The sequence below is a fragment of the Oreochromis niloticus genome, linkage group LG7 (genome assembly GCF_001858045.2).
Source record: "Oreochromis niloticus isolate F11D_XX linkage group LG7, O_niloticus_UMD_NMBU, whole genome shotgun sequence".
NCBI classification, from domain to species: domain Eukaryota; kingdom Metazoa; phylum Chordata; class Actinopteri; order Cichliformes; family Cichlidae; genus Oreochromis; species Oreochromis niloticus.
In genome coordinates this window covers 9,666,314-9,684,203 of record NC_031972.2, presented here as the reverse complement: position 1 = coordinate 9,684,203, position 17,890 = coordinate 9,666,314, and the positions used below count along the sequence as shown (strand labels likewise).

At 42.6% G+C, this 17,890-nt stretch overlaps 2 protein-coding genes across 12 annotated transcripts in view; both read right to left on the bottom strand.

Moving 5' to 3' along the window:
- The window catches only part of camk2b2 (calcium/calmodulin-dependent protein kinase (CaM kinase) II beta 2), an 82,042-nt gene extending 73,526 nt beyond the window's left edge, over positions 1-8,516 (bottom strand). For 2 of the 11 annotated variants that reach the window (XM_019360748.2, XM_025908712.1), the window contains exon 1: positions 8,169-8,509. In XM_019360748.2, the coding sequence (XP_019216293.1) occupies positions 8,169-8,230 (62 nt within the window). In that variant the 5' untranslated portion in view covers positions 8,231-8,509. Of the gene's footprint in view, positions 1-8,168 lie in introns of all 11 variants that reach the window. The other 9 variants (XM_005449479.4, XM_005449482.4, XM_013265831.3 and 6 more) reach the window with 8 other exon arrangements.
- A 3,462-nt stretch (positions 8,517-11,978) lies between these two features.
- nudcd3 (NudC domain containing 3) lies at positions 11,979-17,583 on the bottom strand. Its single transcript, XM_003439484.4, has 6 exons — positions 17,199-17,583; positions 16,528-16,835; positions 14,043-14,175; positions 13,811-13,954; positions 12,800-12,988; positions 11,979-12,518 (listed from the first exon to the last, which is right to left on the bottom strand). Exons 1-6 carry the CDS (start codon positions 17,394-17,396, stop codon positions 12,408-12,410), a joined length of 1,083 nt encoding a protein of 360 aa, XP_003439532.1. The 5' UTR covers positions 17,397-17,583; the 3' UTR covers positions 11,979-12,407.
- Between the last annotated feature and the right edge of the window lie 307 nt (positions 17,584-17,890).

Sequence of the window (17,890 nt, the reverse complement as noted above, 5' to 3'; positions counted from 1 at the left end):
TAATGATTTGGGGCATCAAAAACACCCTGGCAGCCTCTCAGCCTCTGAGTTAGTTGGTTACCATTCATGTTTCATTCCTCTCCGTGAATCGCTACCTTATCGTGGTGGAGGGGTTTGTGTGTCCCAGGGATCCCAGGGGCTATGTTGTCTGGGGGCTTTTGCCCCCTGGTAGGGTCTCCCATGGCAAATTGGTCTTGGGTGAGGGACCAGACAAAGAGCGATTCAGAAGACCCTTATGAAGAGAATATCGAGGGAACAGTTTACCCTGCCTGGGATAGGGTAACCGGGGCCCCGCCCTGGAGCCAGGCCCGGGGAGGGTGCCCAAGGGCGAGCGTCTGGTGGCCGGGCCTTAGTCCATGGGGCCCGGCCGGGCATAGCCCGAAGAGGAGACATGGGCCCATCCTCCCGCAGGCCCACCACCCGCAGGAGGCGCCATAGGGGTCGGGTGCATTGTGTGCTGGGCGGCGGCCAGGAGCGGAGGCCCTGGCGGACTGATCCCCGGCTGCCAAGACTGGCAATAGGGACATGGAATGTCACCTCTCTGGTGGGGAAGGAGCCTGAGTTAGTGCGTGAGGTTGAGAGGTACCGGCTAGATATAGTCGGGCTCACCTCTACGCATGGCTTGGGCTCTGGAACCAGTCTCCTGGAGAGGGGCTGGACTCTGTCTCAGTCTGGAGTTGCCCCTGGTGAGAGGGGGCTGGGGTGGGTATTCTAATATCCCCTCAGCTTGCTGCCGGTACGTTGGGGTTTTTCCCGGTGGATGAGAGGGTTTGTTCCCTGCGCCTTAGGGTCGGGGAACGGGTCCTGACTGTCATCTGCGCTTATGCGCCGAGTGGCAGTTCAGAGTACCCAGCCTTCTTAGAGTCCCTGGGGGGGGGGGTGCTGGAAGGTGCCCCATCTGGAGACTCTGTTGTCCTGCTGGGAGACTTCAATGCTCACGTGGGTAACGACAGCGAGACCTGGAGGGGCGTGATTGGGAGGAACGGCCTCCCTGATCTGAATCCGAGCGGTGTTTTGTTATTGGACTTCTGTGCAAATCACAGTTTGGCCATAACAAACACCTTGTTCGAACATAAGAGTGTCCATAAGTGCACGTGGCACCAGGACGCTCTAGGCCGCAGGTCGATGATCGATTTTGTAATCGTATCACCAGACCTGCGACCATATGTTCTGGACACTCGGGTAAAGAGAGGGGCTGAGCTGTCAACTGATCACCACCTGGTGGTGAGTTGGATCAGGTAGCGGGGGAGGACGCTGGACAGACCCGGTGCACCTAAACGCGTAGTGAGGGTGTGCTGGGAACGTCTAGCAGAGGCCCCAGTCCACGAGATCTTCAACGCACACCTCCGGCAGAGCTTCAACAGCATTCCGAGGGAGACTGGGGACATTGAGTCCGAATGGACCATGTTCAGCATCTCCATCGCCGAAGCTGCTGCATTGAGCTGCGGCCGCAAGGTGGTTGGTGCCTGCCGTGGTGGTAATCCCCGAACCAAATGGTGGACACCAGAGGTGAAGGGAGCCACCAGGCTGAAGAAGGAGTCCTATCGGGCTTGGTTAGCCTGTGGGACTCCGGAGGCAGCCGACAGGTATCGACAGGCCAAGCGGAATGCGGCTCGGGCAGTGGCTGAAGCAAAAACTCGGGTGTGGGAGGAGTTCGGAGAGGCCATGGAAAAAGAGTTTCGGACTGCCTCGAAGAGATTCTGGCAAACCGTCAGGCATCTCAGGAGGGGAAAGCGGTGCTCTACCTGCACTGTGTATAGTGCTGGCGGAGCGCTGCTGACGTCGACTGAGAAAATTGTCAGGCGGTGGAAGGAATACTTCGAGGACCTCCTTAATCCCACTGACACGTCTTCCGAGGAGGAAGCAGAGTCTGGGGATGAGGGGAATGACCCGCCAATTTCCGGGGGCGAGGTCACTGAGGCAGTTAAACAACTCCTTGGTGGCAGAGCCCCTGGTGTTGATGAGGTCCGCCCCGAGTTCTTGAAGGCTCTGGACGTTGTAGGGCTGTCCTGGTTGACACGCCTCTACAATGTTGCGTGGAGATCAGGGGCAGTACCCCTGGATTGGCAGACCGGGGTGGTGGTCCCCATCTTTAAGAAGGGAGACCGGAGGGTGTGTTCCAACTACAGGGGGATCACACTCCTCAGCCTCCCTGGGAAAGTCTATGCCAGGGTGCTGGAAAGGAGAGTTCGTCCGCTAGTCGAACCTCGGATACAGGAGGAACAATGCGGTTTTCATCCTGGTCGCGGAACACTGGACCAGCTCTTTATCCTCTCAAGGATACTTGAGGGTGCATGGGAGTTTGCCCAACCAGTCTACATGTGTTTTGTGGACTTGGAGAAGGCATTCGACCGTGTCCCTCGGGGTGTCCTGTGGGAGGTGTTGCGGGAGTATGGGGTGTCTGGCCCATTGCTACGGGCCAGTCGATCCCTATACAACCGTTGCAAGAATTTGGTTCGCATTGCCGGCAATAAGTCGGACTCGTTCCCGGTGGGTGATGGGCTCCGCCAGGGCTGCCCTTTGTCACCGGTTCTGTTCATAATTTTTATGGACAGGATTTCTAGGCGCAGCCAAGTGGCGGAGGACTTTCGCTTCGGTGGCCTCAGAATCTCATCTCTGCTTTTTGCGGATGATGTGGTTCTGTTGGCTTCATCAGGTGAAGGCCTCCAGCTCGCACTGGAAAGGTTCGCAGCCGAGTGTGAAGCAGCGGGAATGAGGATCAGCACCTCCAAATCTGAGGCCATGGTTCTCAGCCGGAAAAGGGTGGAGTGCCCACTCCGGGTCGGGGATGAGTTCCTGCCCCAAGTGGAGGAGTTCAAGTATCTCGGGGTCTTGTTCGCGAGTGATGGGAGAAGGGAGCCGGAGATCGACAGACGGATTGGTGCTGCGGCTGCAGTGATGCAGACGCTGCACCGGTCCGTCGTGGTGAAGAGGGAGCTGAGTGTAAAAGCGAAGCTCTCAATTTACCGGTCGATCTACGTCCCTACCCTCACCTATGGCCACGAGCTGTGGGTAGTGACCGAAAGAACGAGATCGCGGATACAAGCGGCAGAAATGAGCTTCCTCCGAAGGGTGGCTGGCCTCTCCCTTAGAGATAGGGTGAGAAGTTCGGCCATCCGGGAGGGGCTCAGAGTAGAGCCGCTGCTCCTCCACATCGAAAGGAGCCAGTTGAGGTGGTTCGGGCATCTGACAAGGATGCCTCCTGGGCGAGGTGTTCCGGGCATGTCCCACCGGGAGGAGGCCCCGGGGCAGACCCAGGACACGCTGGAGAGATTATATCTTTCGGCTGGCCTGGGAACGCCTTGGTGTTCCCCCGGATAAGCTGGAGGAGGTGGCTGGGGAGAGGGAGGTCTGGGCTTCTCTGCTTAGGCTGCTGCCCCCGCGACCCGGCCTCGGATAAAGCGGATGAAGATGGATGGATGGATGGTATTAGCCTTCATTTGATGGCAGAGCTGATGATTGACAGGAAAGGAGTGACAAAGTGCAAACGGCCACAGGTCAGACTCAAAACCCGTCCACTGTTCTCTGACCATCTAGCATATGGTTGTCTGCTCACCCACAGAGCTACTAACCGTACTACTCACTGTTTTAGACGTAAAACACCTTTTAGTGAAGCTAAAACATGATCGACACCATTGAGAATCTAGACATATTCCCAAATGGAATATGTCCCAAGTGTATCCCGTGGTCACAGCAGTTATACACAATAACTTCGGGTTTGTTTCTATTATTATTTACAGTCGTGTCTCCTCTACAACTTGAATAATTCCAGTGATTTCAGTGGCATCAAATTGGAAAGAAAAGCCATCAATTTGAAGTACCCTAAGTGTGTGCATTTTAGAGTTTTTGGGGCCACATTTGCTCATCAAACTCAATAGAGACCAACAGAAATAACCTCCACTGTCATTTCTCAGAGCTAATTTTATCTCACCTCAGTATTGTTATGCAATGAAACACTCACACTCCCCTCAGAGCCCATGCCTCTCACAAGCTCTCCAACATGAATATATTATGGGGAGACAGGGTGACTAAGCATGACACTTGCTGACATCCCGCTGGTTGGTGGAAAAGGCAGCAGAGCTTAAACATGACAGGTTATCTGCAGGGCAGGTGGAAATCAGCTGGAGTGCTGGATCTGGGTCCAAAACCTGGATTAATTTATCTCAGAGTGTAAGGCCTCTTACCTAATCTGCTATCTTTTCCCTTTTGTCATATAATAAAAACGGATGTCATATAGACAGATAGAAAACTTTTAGTAGTCTATTATAAATCTATTCTCTATTCCCTCATATAATAATAACATCATGGCAATCTTCCTGGAAATTCCATGTGGTAATCAAGAATCTGACATGGGGTTAAAAATTTTGGTCATTAATAATGCTAATTTCTACAGTGTTTGGATACTGGAGTCTACAGTTTGTTTTCACATGAAGCAAGCTGCTAATTTGCCAAAACTAAAGTCCATTTCCAATAAATGCAGCTCTAAAAATTATTGGCATCTTGTAATCTACAAATATGCAAAATTAGCCATTCATAGTCACTCATGTTGGGTTGTTTGGCCACAGTAGATACATTTGGCATAGAACAAAACCAGCTTTTCAGGAGAAGAACTTGATAGTCATTGAGAAACACGGTGGTGTAGATGTTACTGGCTTGGCATTCTTTGAACTACTGCATATACATTAGGGGCATCACAATGGCCTGGCAATTAAAGTTAAACATGGCATCACAGACTGTATATATCAGATGAATTTAAGTAAAAATTTAAGTAAAGTAAAAAGGAAAAATTCAAAAATATTTAATTAGTGCTAAAAAAAATTTTCTTACACTATCAAAGCATTAGTGTATTACTGAACCACTTTTTTCAATTCAACTCAATTTTATTTATATGCGACCAAATCACAGCAGCTGTCATCTCAAGGCGCTTTATAATGTGAGGTAAAGACCCTACACTAACACAGGGAAAACCTCAATAATCAGATGACCCCCTTTGAGCAAACAATTGGTGACAGTGGGAAAGAAAAACTCCGGCAGAACCAGGCTCAGGGAGAGCGCCCATCTGCTGTGACTGGTTGGGAATGATCGGGGAAAGACACGACAAAAAACACTCCGTGGAAGAGAGGCAGAGATTAATAATAACTAATGATTACATGTAGAGTGGTGTGTAAACACACAGTGAATGAAGCAAGTGATATGGGAAGATTCAGGGTCACCTGATCTAGTCCTGACCTCATACGTGAGGAGAAGAATTTTAAGCCAATATGGCAGAAATATGCTCTCTCTTTTGTAGCCTGATTTATCTTCTCCACAAAGTTCAAATCATCTCAAACTGGCTTCTTCAAGATAACAATGAGTTCACTGTACTCAAATGATCTCCATGGTCACCACATCTCAATCCAGTATAGCACTTTTGGGAAGTGGAGAAATGGGGGATTCGCATCATGGACGTGCAGCTGGCAAATCTGTAACAGCTGTCTGATGTGTCATTGCTGGTTTTTGTATTTCTTAAGAACATGATTTTCAGACACTGGTCATCTGCTGTTTGTAGTTTTTTTAAGCCTGCCACTTTTTTTCTCCTCCATATCTACTTACTCTACTGTGATATTTTTCATAGATTCAACTAAAGAAACTTGAACAATGCTTTTGCAACAGGCTCCTAGCAATAAAGTGCCAAAAGATTCAATTTAAATTGGTTCTTTGTTTAAGTTTCTGTTATGTAGATGACACTCTGGTTAATCTTGTCTGCCTTTTTAATACTTGAATTCATAAATTAGTGTTAAGTGGTTTCCCAAACAAAAGAAAAATTCTCTGAAAAGGATCAGGTACAAGGACTGGACTAAAATTGGGTAAAAAAGCAGCCAATGTCCAAAAGAAAAAGTCTGAAAGAGCTTCAGAATGTAGAGAACTAGTGCTTCCGAGGCTGGCTCCTTTCAAGCAAAATATAAAGACATAAGGGATGACTCGTGACTGTACCATATAGTACTATCCTTTGTGGGTTTTAATTACAGCATAAAAATGCATTATATCCAAGGGTTCAAGTGTGCCAGAATGGCATTCTGGTACTTTCACTTATTAAACAATTATCTGATTCACAGTTTAATACAAAATATTATGAAGGGATTTACATTTTCAGTCTGGTTGTCTTTTTAGCTGAACCCACAGAGACAATTAAGTCACCACATGATCCTGCCTGTACACATCTGTCTCATCCCTGCGATGTGATCAATGTCGAGATACAGATGTGGAGTGAACATCAATTTTATTTTTGTTCAGTTGTTTGTATACACTGGGATCCCCCATTTAAGCCAATTTCCACTGCTTTGCAATGAAGAATAAAGTTTTCTGATTCTGACTCAAACTGTGTCAAACTCTTGTTTGGCATACAGGTTGTCTGCTAGCTAAGGCTACAATGGTTGTATTTCAGAGGGAAGAAATAAATGTTAACGTGTCATAATTTTACTCTCCAATTTGGAGAATAATATAATTCACTAGCTGGGCCCACGTTCTCATTTTAGGTTTGACAGCGGGTTTTTTTAGCGGATAAAGGCGAATGGCTTAAACATGAATTGAGCTGCAGGTTTGATGAAGGCCTCAGAGGGGACTGGCGGCGGCTCCCGGGCCTGGTAGATCCCCGTGTACTAATGAGAAGTGAAGAAGTGGGGCACGAAAACGGGAACGAACAGCTTGTAGAACTGGGAGGTCCCACTCCTGAAATTCAGATAATTTATCTCCAAGAAAGAGAGGACTTAAGAGGAAGATGAGGGATTCTTTTCTAACGTAAAGTAGAAAGGCAGATGGACCCCTGCTGCTCTGCTACACCTGAATTTAGGGTTACCCAACCTCCAAAATCCCATTTTAGCCATGATTATATTTTATATTTGTTAAAGGCTTCAAAAGAAATGCTGGATAATATTTAAGTACTTTCCTCTAAACTCTGAAATTAGAAAGTCGAAGTACATCAGAACTGTACTTAACTGCAAAACACCTAAAAATAATTAGCACTGAATATCAAATTAATTGTTAGCTTTAATCCAATATGCTACTTAGAAATAGCCTTTATGTCACTGACTGCATTCAATACTTTTACTTTAAATATATATTTGTCTGGTCATTGAGTATTCAATGCAGTACCTTTACTTATAACAGAGTTGGGGTTTTGTTGGGTAACCAAGGTCACTTGGTCACCCAACAAGGTCACTTGGTTTGAGTCAGGGAATGCTCATCAGCAAATCTTGTTTTTACATCTGCATCGCAAATTCAAAACCAAATTCATAAACCTGGAACACAGCAGAGATGACAACATGAGCAAAATAAAGCCTCTATTATCAGCAAGGGCAGCTGCTGCTGGTGTGACTATTGTCTTTAAGTTATCACTTCACACACGCGCGCGCACACACGCACACACACATGCACAAAAGATCACCAAAAAACAACTGAACTTAAAATAAACATAAAATGCTCATACTATAACCAACCACAGCAATCACAATAAGCTTTTTTTCCCTCCATGCCTGGCTGTTGAATAAATGTTCCTGTGAGGCAAACATTGCAGAGAGATCCTTTCTACCCACGCACAACCTGACAGAGACATTGAGTCCACTTTGCCTCTACCCACTGGGGCACCCATAGCCTCTTCAGTTTCAATTTGTCTGCATCCTATTAGGGGCCACACATCCTCGCTCCCTCATCTTTTTCCTTATTAATCACAAGACACACCTCATTAGATTTGCAGTAGATCAAGGGCAGTGGCAGCATTATTCTTTGACTTCTCTGTTGAGCTTTGTGCCACTGTGATTAAAGACAGCTGATGATGATTCCAACACATCAGTCTGTCCCTCATATTAGATCGCTTTGTCCCTAATTAGCCTGGTGGGGGGCGGGGGGGCCCTTAAAGTATTTCTTCACACAGAATCTGACAATCTTTAACACCGTCACTGGTTGGCTCATGCATTTCAAGAAGTCCATAACATACGCCCTGCACTGAGGATTTAGGTTTAGAGCTAATTTTAGTTGCTCCAGACCAGCGTGCGCTTTGTTTTGGAAGGATAGAGCTGCAATCATCACCGCAGATGTGCAGACCTTGATTCCTCATGCTCTGTACAGTTACAGGACGGGGTCAGGCTGCATGCAGGAGACTCTGGATAATTATTAATATAACAGCGGCTTACTTGCCAAGCTCCTCGTACAGCTGGTATTCATCTGTAAAACGTGTGCAAGTAGTCGTTGCCATGATGTTTCCTCCTCGGACGGGTGTGCGGGTGCCGTCTCAAAAATGCACGGTGTGTCTCTGTCTGCACACAGGAGGACCTCGATCTCAAGTCTCCGCCCACCTTAGATCTCCGGACGGCGGAGTGCTTCAATTGCAGGCCGGTACACACACGCACGCTCCCGGCTCGGATGTCAGTAGGCTCTCCGCTCTGCCAAGCAATGAGGACGCACTCTTTAAATACCACACGAAACGGTAATGTGAGCTCACTACATGACGTGTCTCTCCGGAGAGAGAGAGAAAAAAGGAAAAGAAAGAAAGAAAAAGAAAAATCAAAAGCCGGGAGTGAGCTGACCCAAGAGTGCGGAGGAGCGCAAAATTTGATTATACCTTATAAATCATAAAGCGAAGAGAAGCCTGCAGCATACAATGACATTACTGCACTTGGAACTCAGTAAGGGCGCAGTGTGGATCTTTTTTTGGGATTCGGTGAGGACTGAGGAGTCTCTCAGTTTATCACAAAGTCTAAGAAAGTAATAATCAATAAACATAATATTTTTATTACAGTTTTGTGAAGGGATTATGGGCGTGTTCAGAGATGGAGCATGGGGATTCCCCCCCCCCAAAAAAGATGCATTTTTGAGTAGAAATTAGTATTTCCGGCTTTCTACTTCTGCCTTAAAGTCCAAATATTGCACTTTCTACTCCATACCGTTTATTTCAGAGGTGTTTTTTTAATTAAATGAAAACTTTCACAAGGTTGCTTAAGTCTTACTGTTAAGCTAGAAAGACTAGATTCAACACTGACTGGCTGCGTAATCACGTGGTGGTGGAGTGGTGGAGGAGATGGTAGTGGTTGTGAGGAAGAACTAATATATGTATACATATACATATATATATAGATATATATATATATATATATATATATATATATATATATATATATATATAGATATATTACTAGTAAATAAAGCCTCAATAATTGATTGATTAACCTATAGTAGCATTCTTATATATGAGTTTGTATAGGGATAGGCATTGCTAATCCCTTTATCCATATTCATAAAGGCTTATTAAGATCATCTAATAACACAAAAATAAGAAAATGTAACAAAATGTAACAAGGAACTAAAACAGAAAACCTAAACTGAGAAACAGTGGGAACCAGGAACTGGGAACATGGGACCTTAGAACCATGAGAGAAGATGAGCAGACACCCTTCCGAGGAAGGACAAGGGGAGACTGAGACAATATATACACAAGAGGAAGATTAGGAGAGTGGAGACATCTGGGGAACACAACAGGAACAAATTAGACATAATGAGGCAAGGGAAGCAAACTGAACCAAATACACAAGAGATGAGGGACTATCAAAATAAAACAGGAAACAAGAACTCAAAACAATGAATAATTTACAAGATTCAACACTCTAAACATAAAGCACTGGCTCAAGACCCATACCCATGACATAAGCACATAAATAAGTTTTACAAATAATTAACATAAATGAAATTATTAATACAATTCACACTTTTATCAGCTTATTACTATTGAGACTTAATAAAAACCACTTTAATACCTTTGTTACAAAATATCTATCAGTATATATTATATTCTGTATATATAGAATATATTGTAAGTTGTTACAGTTAAAAGTTTCCTAACATGTTATTATTGATGAATGATGCATTAAAAAATCAATGTGGAAAACATTACTGTATAGTACTCTGCAAAAGTCTTAAGCCACTCCTCACTACTCCTAACCCACACTTACAAGGAGACAGGTTTACTTGTAATTATTTAAAGTGCTATTGAGAAATTTTTAGAAAAATTCTATTTTGTTTGTTAGGCCACTTAATACTGACCTATGGATCATTCTTAGTTAAAAAGACAAATAACTGAAAGAATGGACCAAATGTTGTCTAAACTGTGTCTTTGGGGTTTATACAGCAGCTTGTCACAAAACACATAATTTGTTGCAATTTCTTTAGTTGAATATACAAAAACATGCCAACAATAACAGATTGATAGGCATACAATAGTATTTTTGCACCAACAAGATGATTCCCAGAGTGTGATTAGCCTAAACCCTGGCATATGTTGATGTGGTGTGCAATGTCTCTTTAAAAAAAAATTATAGGAGAAAAGTGAAGCTGCAGATGGACAATACCTTTAAGTCATAACATTAATAAATAGGAAAAATTACAGCATTGACCAGACACAGGACATTTTAGATCCTTCTGGCACTTCTGCTAATCCATGTGCTGTTTACTGAAGTCTTATTAGAAATGGTTTCAATGGAAGGGTGGCTATCACAGAGCAATTTTTAAGAAAGGGAAATGGGGAGTAAAGGCTGAGCTATTGCATATCTGATATTACACAAGAACTGGGCTGAAAATCAGTTGTAATAGGTCTCATTGAGTAATGAATCTGAATTATTATTCAATTAAATTTTAATTTTATTTATACAGTGCCAAATCACAACAACAGTTGCCTCAAGGTGCTCAGAGTAGACCCAACAATAATACATACAGATTATGTATGGAGGTCAGGAGAGAGGTATAACACTGAATACTCTGTACAACACAGTGGAGACTCTTTCAGCCTCTTTGGGGCTTCATATCAACCGGTGATGTTGGGGATTTTGTCAAACTTAATAGAATTTTGAACACAGAAAAGTACTGTCAGATTTTGATGTGCCATGCAGAGAGAATTGAAAAATAAAGTTCATACTAAATATTGACTTTCAAGCACATCAGAATTCTAAAAACTTTTTTCCCCTATTTAATGTATAACCACATATGTTTGCTCATTTCAATAAATCGCTGCAGCTATTTCCCACCTTTCTTTCTGAAGCTGGCCACAACATACTTTACAGTTGCAGCTTGCTAGTACCAGTTTGGACCACATTTTGCCTGGAGAGCTGGCTTAACTCTTCATCATAGACTGAACATACTGGAAGTGTTCCTCAGAGATTTTAGTCCATGTTGACATGATAGCATCACACAGTTAATGTCTACGTTGCAGGTACTGTAGATATCAGTTGAAATCATGTATTAATGTTAGCCATCTCAGGTTATCATTGGTCAGGGAGTAATTTCAGAAAACTGAAACATCAGTAAGATAAAATGCCTTAATATCTGTAAATGTTATTATGAGCCAATGAACCTTTTAGCCTCAAGTTAAAGTAATGCATCCCTAAGCTTAATGTGCACATTCGATACATCTGTAATCACACTGTCTGCTAATCAGGTGTTTGGTGGCTAGTCTATGCTTTTCATGACTTCCACCTTCCCCATGCTGTAAAACTCAATGCTGATGTCATTGTTCTAGTCCAATCGCCTTTCTGCCGCCATCTTTAAACCAATCAGCCTTCATGCCACTTATTTTAACTCTCACTGCTCACCGTCCCTTTCAGATTCCTTTGCACAATCCATCTTCTCCACATCTCCGCCTCTCCAACATTACTCATAGCTTCATCCAAGCCTTCATCTTCATCACCACCATCAGGGTTTAGAATCCAAGGCAGTCCTGCCTACTGAAGTACTAGTTAAATCATTTAAATAAGTTAAGTTTAAATGAAGCTGTCTGATTTTATTTGACATTTATTTGAAAGATTATAATAGTCTTGATTATGCTTTCACATATGTAAGTTAAATGTAATAAAATTGTAAAACGTATGATGTATTTTAACAACACTGTATGGTTTTGATGTCTACTGTATATAAAAAAAAATCTCTTATCCAAAGAGTGGCATGGACTCAAGGAGTTCAGAAAAACCCTTTTCATATTTATTTGTAAATTGTTAAATGTTTTTTTTTTTTATTCTTGTTTTTTTTTGTTTTTGTTTAGCCATTTACAGCAGAGCAAGGCAGCCGAACCAGCAAACCAGCAGGTAATCATCACAGTTTGAAATAAAAACACAATCAGTAGGGCAGATAACACACTGGCACTGCAGAGTTGAATCAAGAGTCAAACAGTGTACAATAGTACATATCAGCTTTGATTTAATGACTCATCCTTGTCAGAATATGGAAATATTCCCTTCCCACCAATCTCAACAAATTTGCAGCTTTTTTTATTAGGGGCAAACTTCCATCATTCCAGCATTTCAAAGGTGTTAATAAGTGTTGCCTCTGCTGCCATGAGCTCTTTAAATGGAGATGCTTCAGTTCATGTTTGGCTGAGGTTTTGTGGCATGTCAGAACTGCACGGCACTCGGTGGGATGTCAAACATAGATGGGTCAAAGTCCTGCCCTTTGAAAGGTGACCCTTCAGCATCCCATCCCTTCTTCAGCATGTCATGCACTTTCTGCAAAGAAACATGGACACAGATATGTTATGTATGTATCTTTCATGCTAACAAACGTCCTCACAATTCACACACAATCCAGGTGCACTACAGCAGTGACTTCCAACTATATTTGTCAGAATAGGTTTTAAGGACTTGACTCAATAACTGAATATCATTTAAGCCGATTTATAAGATAAGCATTTTTATTTTACAGAAATAATATAGATATGGATAATATAGATATAGCCTGTGTGTGTGTGTAATGAATAGTTTGTGTTATTTTTTAATTTGCTCCTTACCAATTCATGACTCTGTGGCTTTCCCTGCAGCTTCTGGTGGTAGTCAAATGTGAGCCTGTCCAGAACAGCATGCTCCTCCTCATCCACTGTTGCCATGGAACGCTCGCGGTTAATTTGGTTTATATCAATCTCCTTTTCGCCTTTGAGTACCGCATTCCACCAAACCTCTGATGTCTTGTTCAGTGACAACTGCAATTCAGAGACAGGATGTTCAATTCAAATATGTTAGACTATCTTTGAAAAGCCAACACTGGCTTTTGATAAAATTACTTTTTTGAGAGCAGAACTCATTTTTACACTTATCCTGTTAATCCAAGCACTAGAGAACATTAACTCTTTCTCACCTAAACATTAAATGAAAACATCCCATTATGCAATGTTCTCTGTAGAGTCTAGTGTTCCTGTACATGACATTAACTTAATATCCCCACAGAGAAAGAACAATATCTTACACAAAGATAAGTAATTTAATAGTCATTAACATGAACAAAATTAGATTTTTGTCTTCGATCACCACATTATTCATCATCTACAGCTCTTGTCACCTTCGGTGTACATAAAGGATGGACTGTAGCTCCTATTTTACTTTTTATTCATAGAGAATTGAATTTTCCAAATTAAATCAGAGCTTTCAAACTCTGAAATGGAAAAGTCAATCTTTAATTTCTCCATACTACATTAGTGCAACTCCTTCTTCGCCAGTCTCGCCTCCTCTCTCCTGGCTTGGCTTCGTAAGATTTCGCTGATCAGCTTTGAAGCAAGTTCTGGGTCTGGAACAGCTATGACAACCTCTTATGAGCCAGTAGTCAGGCCAGTCAAGCCAGTGCCAGTGACCTTGTTTCTTCTTTTTACTACCATAAAACCAGATGTTAGCTCCTGATAGGTGTCAATCCCTCTTGTTAGTTCATATTCAGATAACTCTAATAGCAGAAGGTGCATTCATTGCCACATTTTCTTCAGGAGTGTTCTAGTTGTTATTACAAAAATTAGATAATGCTTATGTGTACTCACAACCACACAGTGTCCAGGTTCCAGACTCCACAGAGAGTTTTCAGTGTTGATCTTGAAAGTGAATTCACCCTCCATCAGTGTCTTCTCTTCGGCTCCATCCCTCACACATACTCTCACGCTACTGGTCTGCAGACTAACACTGACCTGTGGGCCGTGAACACAGCTACAATAAGTAAAGTGTTATAAAAAAGTATTACTGGTGTCTCACATAGTTAAGTAGACCTGCATTCACCTGTCTGCCTTTAACAACTGTCTTGGGCACAAACACGCGGACCTCCACATCCATGTAATCCTGAGACCAGCTGTAATTTTCCCTCACTGCCCCATTGTAACTGTCAGGATTGGACTGGAAGTTTTCTTGACTTCTGAAACACAAAATTCAAACACAATTTTTATATAAACGTCTTAAATACTGACACTATATTTTCAAATGCATAAGCCCTTTCAGAATCAAATTAGAAATCTTTCGTTATTGCAAAGCCTCATTATTTAAAATGTTTTGAAGCTACCAAAGTTAAGTAAGAACCACTGTTAAGCTGGTGGAAACCCTGCACACCCATACAAGATGCTCAGTATAAGAATTTATCTGTTCAACAGCAAATGTAACATCAACTGTTGTGTCAACGTACTCTCTTCCTCAAACAAATCCTAGCGCACAAGACTAAACACATTCATATGATCATACAAGGTTTCTCAGCAAGACAAATTCAAGTCACTTTCAAGACTGAATGAATCTTGCACCTGTATATGTCCTGTTGCACCTCCAGCCATCTTGCATCTTTTAGTTTTCCATTATGGAGGAGATTACTATACTTAAGTCTGATTGCAATTATCAGACATCATTATTATAATTAGTACACAAATTACAGCCTCTATTGCAATCATTCAACTTCTGTTAATTATCACAGAGTTTTCATATTGTTACGAGAGCCTCAATAACCTGGAGACGATTTGTAATTCAATGATTTGATTCATTTAATACGAGTCTAACAAACCAAAGTAGTAAATTTAGTTTTGTTGTCTCCCCGAAAACAAAACAAAACAAACAAAAAATAAACACCTTCAAACTATAATTTCACAGGAAGGTTCCACCTAAGAGTGAAGCAGAGGCTGAGATCCAGTGTCACTTGTTGATGGGATATGTGCTTACTGATTACAAGACTTGACATTACACTGTTATTGTGAGAACTCAACAATACTGCAGCAGAGCCAGGTGTCTGGATTATGCTTCTACTTCTTTTGAAAGCCGTCTTTCTGTTGGTTTCATCAAGATGACCTTAAGGTCGCAATGGACCAGCTTCCAGTCCAAGTATGAAGTGGATGGGATGAAATTTAGCAACTTGAAGTCCAAGGCCACAGCTCTTGACTAGAAAAGGGTAGAGTAGCCCCTGCAGGTTGTGTACAAGTTGCTGCCACAAATGGAGGAGTTCAAATATTTTGGAGTCTCGTGGCTATACAGGAAGCTGCGGCAAATGGCTTTCTGCTAGGCCTCAAGTCCAGTACATGTAGTCACTAAACTCTCCAAATACAGTGGAGAGTTCACACATATTTTTTCTGTTTTCCCATCTCACTGTTTTCATATAATACATCACACATAATCGTCCATTCCATATCCTATACACATCACTTCATCCAATATCGAGGCACTTATTCCTTCTCCTCTGTCTTTTTCAACATTGCTGAAATTTGAGGCACTTTAGTCTGCACATAGCATTGCTCACACACAGTGCAGAGTGGTTATACATTATATTGCCAGAAGTATTCACTTATCACCCTTCATATGTATAAGTGCTTTAGTGATGTCCCATTCTTAATCCACAGGTATAATATGATATTGGTCCACCCTTTGCAGCTATAACACAAGATTTAGGAGTGTGTTCATGCATTGTTCTTGAGCTAAACTGAAGGTCACATAAAGTTTGGAGTTCTGCAGCGACTGACTCCACCTCAGCACACTATGCACCTCAGCATCTGCTAATCCCTGTTCCTGTGATTTTACATGGCCTACCACTTTGTGGCTGAGTTACTGACATTCCCAATTGCTTCTACTTTGTTATAATATCACTAACAGTTGACTGTGGAATATTTAGTAGCAATGAAAATTCACAACCTGACTTGTTGAACATGAGACATCCTATCATGGTACCATGCTGGAATTCATTGAGCTTCTAAATGTTTGTAGGAGCTGTCTGCATGCATGGGTGCTTGACTTTATACACCTGTGGCCATGGAAATGATTGGAGTACCTGAATTCAATGATTTAGATGGGTGAGTGAATACTTTTGGCAATATAGGGTATGTCAAAGTACAGCAGAACTAAGTCGGTTAGCAGTGAACATTTTCTGTCTTAGTTTATAAATATAAATATTTTCCATGTTCTCCCTGTGTCTACCTGGGTTCTCTCCGGGTACTCTGGCTTCCTCCCACAGCCCAGAGACATACAGTTAGCAGGGTTAGGTTAACTAGTGATTCTAAATTGCCTTTAGGTGTGAATGTTAGTGGAATGGTTGTCTGTCTCTCTGCGTTAGCCCTGCAACAGAACCTGCAACTAACCTTCACCGAAGTCTGCGTCCCGTCACAAAGTCATTTTAAGGCCTAAAATTGACCTTGACAAGTGCATTTACTGAGACACTGTAGTGTGCAGAGTGATGTTTATGTTGGACCATATTTAAAACAACAGATGCTTCAAAGGTTAAAAAACGCTAGTAGCTACTCACTCTGCTTTGGATTTCGAGCTGGCTGCAGCTGCCTGATCTCCACAAATTGCTGGAGTGCTGCTGCTATCCTGCTGAGAGCAGACGGATGTGCCTGAGGCTACTGGAGCTGAAACATCCCCAGAACTGGAGGGAGAGTTCTCCATCTGCGCCGCCTCTGTGCTCTGCTGCTTGGTTTCCTCACAAGGCTCAGAGGCAACCTCCAGCTCCTGAACTGTAGGAGGAACATACCTAGTCTCCTCTCTCTTCTTCAGCTCGCTCACTGCTCTCTCTCTGTCGTGCTCCGCCAACTTCTCGAATAACTTAAATGTCTGAGGAAAGATTTAAAGGTTATCGCTTATCATCATTTGAGAGGCAGACAACTCTAGCATAGGATCTAACCTTCACCGAAGTCTTAGGGCAATAACAAATGCATTGCTATAGGTCTGTGGCTCATATAGACTGCAAGGCTATCACCAAGCACAGGAGTTATTTTGTATTATGTAGGTGTTAATTCATCGACGAATCACTGCAGTCTAAGAAACTCGAGGACCACAGAAGTGTACGTAACATTATAACAGCTTCATTTTTAACCTGTGATTGGAAATAATATGCATGTGCACAAACTGTACCCTTAGTCATGTTTGTTGCCAAGGTATTTACATTTAACAGGTTAAAATGTTGAGAAATTTCACCTTAAGCACCATCTTCTCTGCCACACCTGGAGGGAAACCCATTTTATCATTGGGACTTGACAGCAGGCGATAAAAGTCCGTCTTGCGGTACAAGAACCCAAAATAGACCTGCAGAAAGTCCTGAATGTTCCCAACGTGCTGCAGGATCCCCAGAAGAGCATTATCGTACATCTCTGTCATCTCCAGCGGCGACGCCATCGCAGCTTTCAATCTTTATTCCTCTCAACAAGTCTTCAAATTATTCCAGCCAATACTTATCCCACCAAAATAATGACAGTTTGCCAAGAAACACAAGTATAGAAATAAGTGGGACGAGTAGGATAACGCTTCTTAGCAACTACTTTCCTCTTTCCAGAACAATACAAATACTTCCGGTGCAACGTTTTCAAAATAAGTGTGCAGTCTTTGACAAATATCGGGTACCGGGTATCAAAACAAAACAAAACAAAACAAACAAAAAACCCCACAAGCTATGGCTATTTGTAGTGTCTTTGTGTATTTATTTATTTTTTAATACATACAAAATCGAAACAATCACGCATTTAGGATGTCCCTTTTCAGTTCTTGACTCATATTTATGTATTTATTTTTTAATAGCACAGATAGGCTAAGCTACTTTAGGCTGACCTTCACTTGTTAGGCGAACCACTGCAGTGTGGACCCACTATAAATAAAGCAAAAGTATAAACGAA

Excerpts from the sequence above, each read along its gene's own strand:
- nudcd3 (XM_003439484.4), bottom strand. The coding sequence starts at position 17,396 with ATGGCGTCGCCGCTGGAGATGACAGAGATGTACGATAATGCTCTTCTG. Across the intron at positions 16,836-17,198 it reads CAGAGAAGATGGTGCTTAAG|ACATTTAAGTTATTCGAGAA; the intron begins GTGAAATTTCTC and ends ATCTTTCCTCAG. Across the intron at positions 13,955-14,042 it reads CAGTTGTTAAAGGCAGACAG|GTCAGTGTTAGTCTGCAGAC; the intron begins GTGAATGCAGGT and ends CACGGCCCACAG.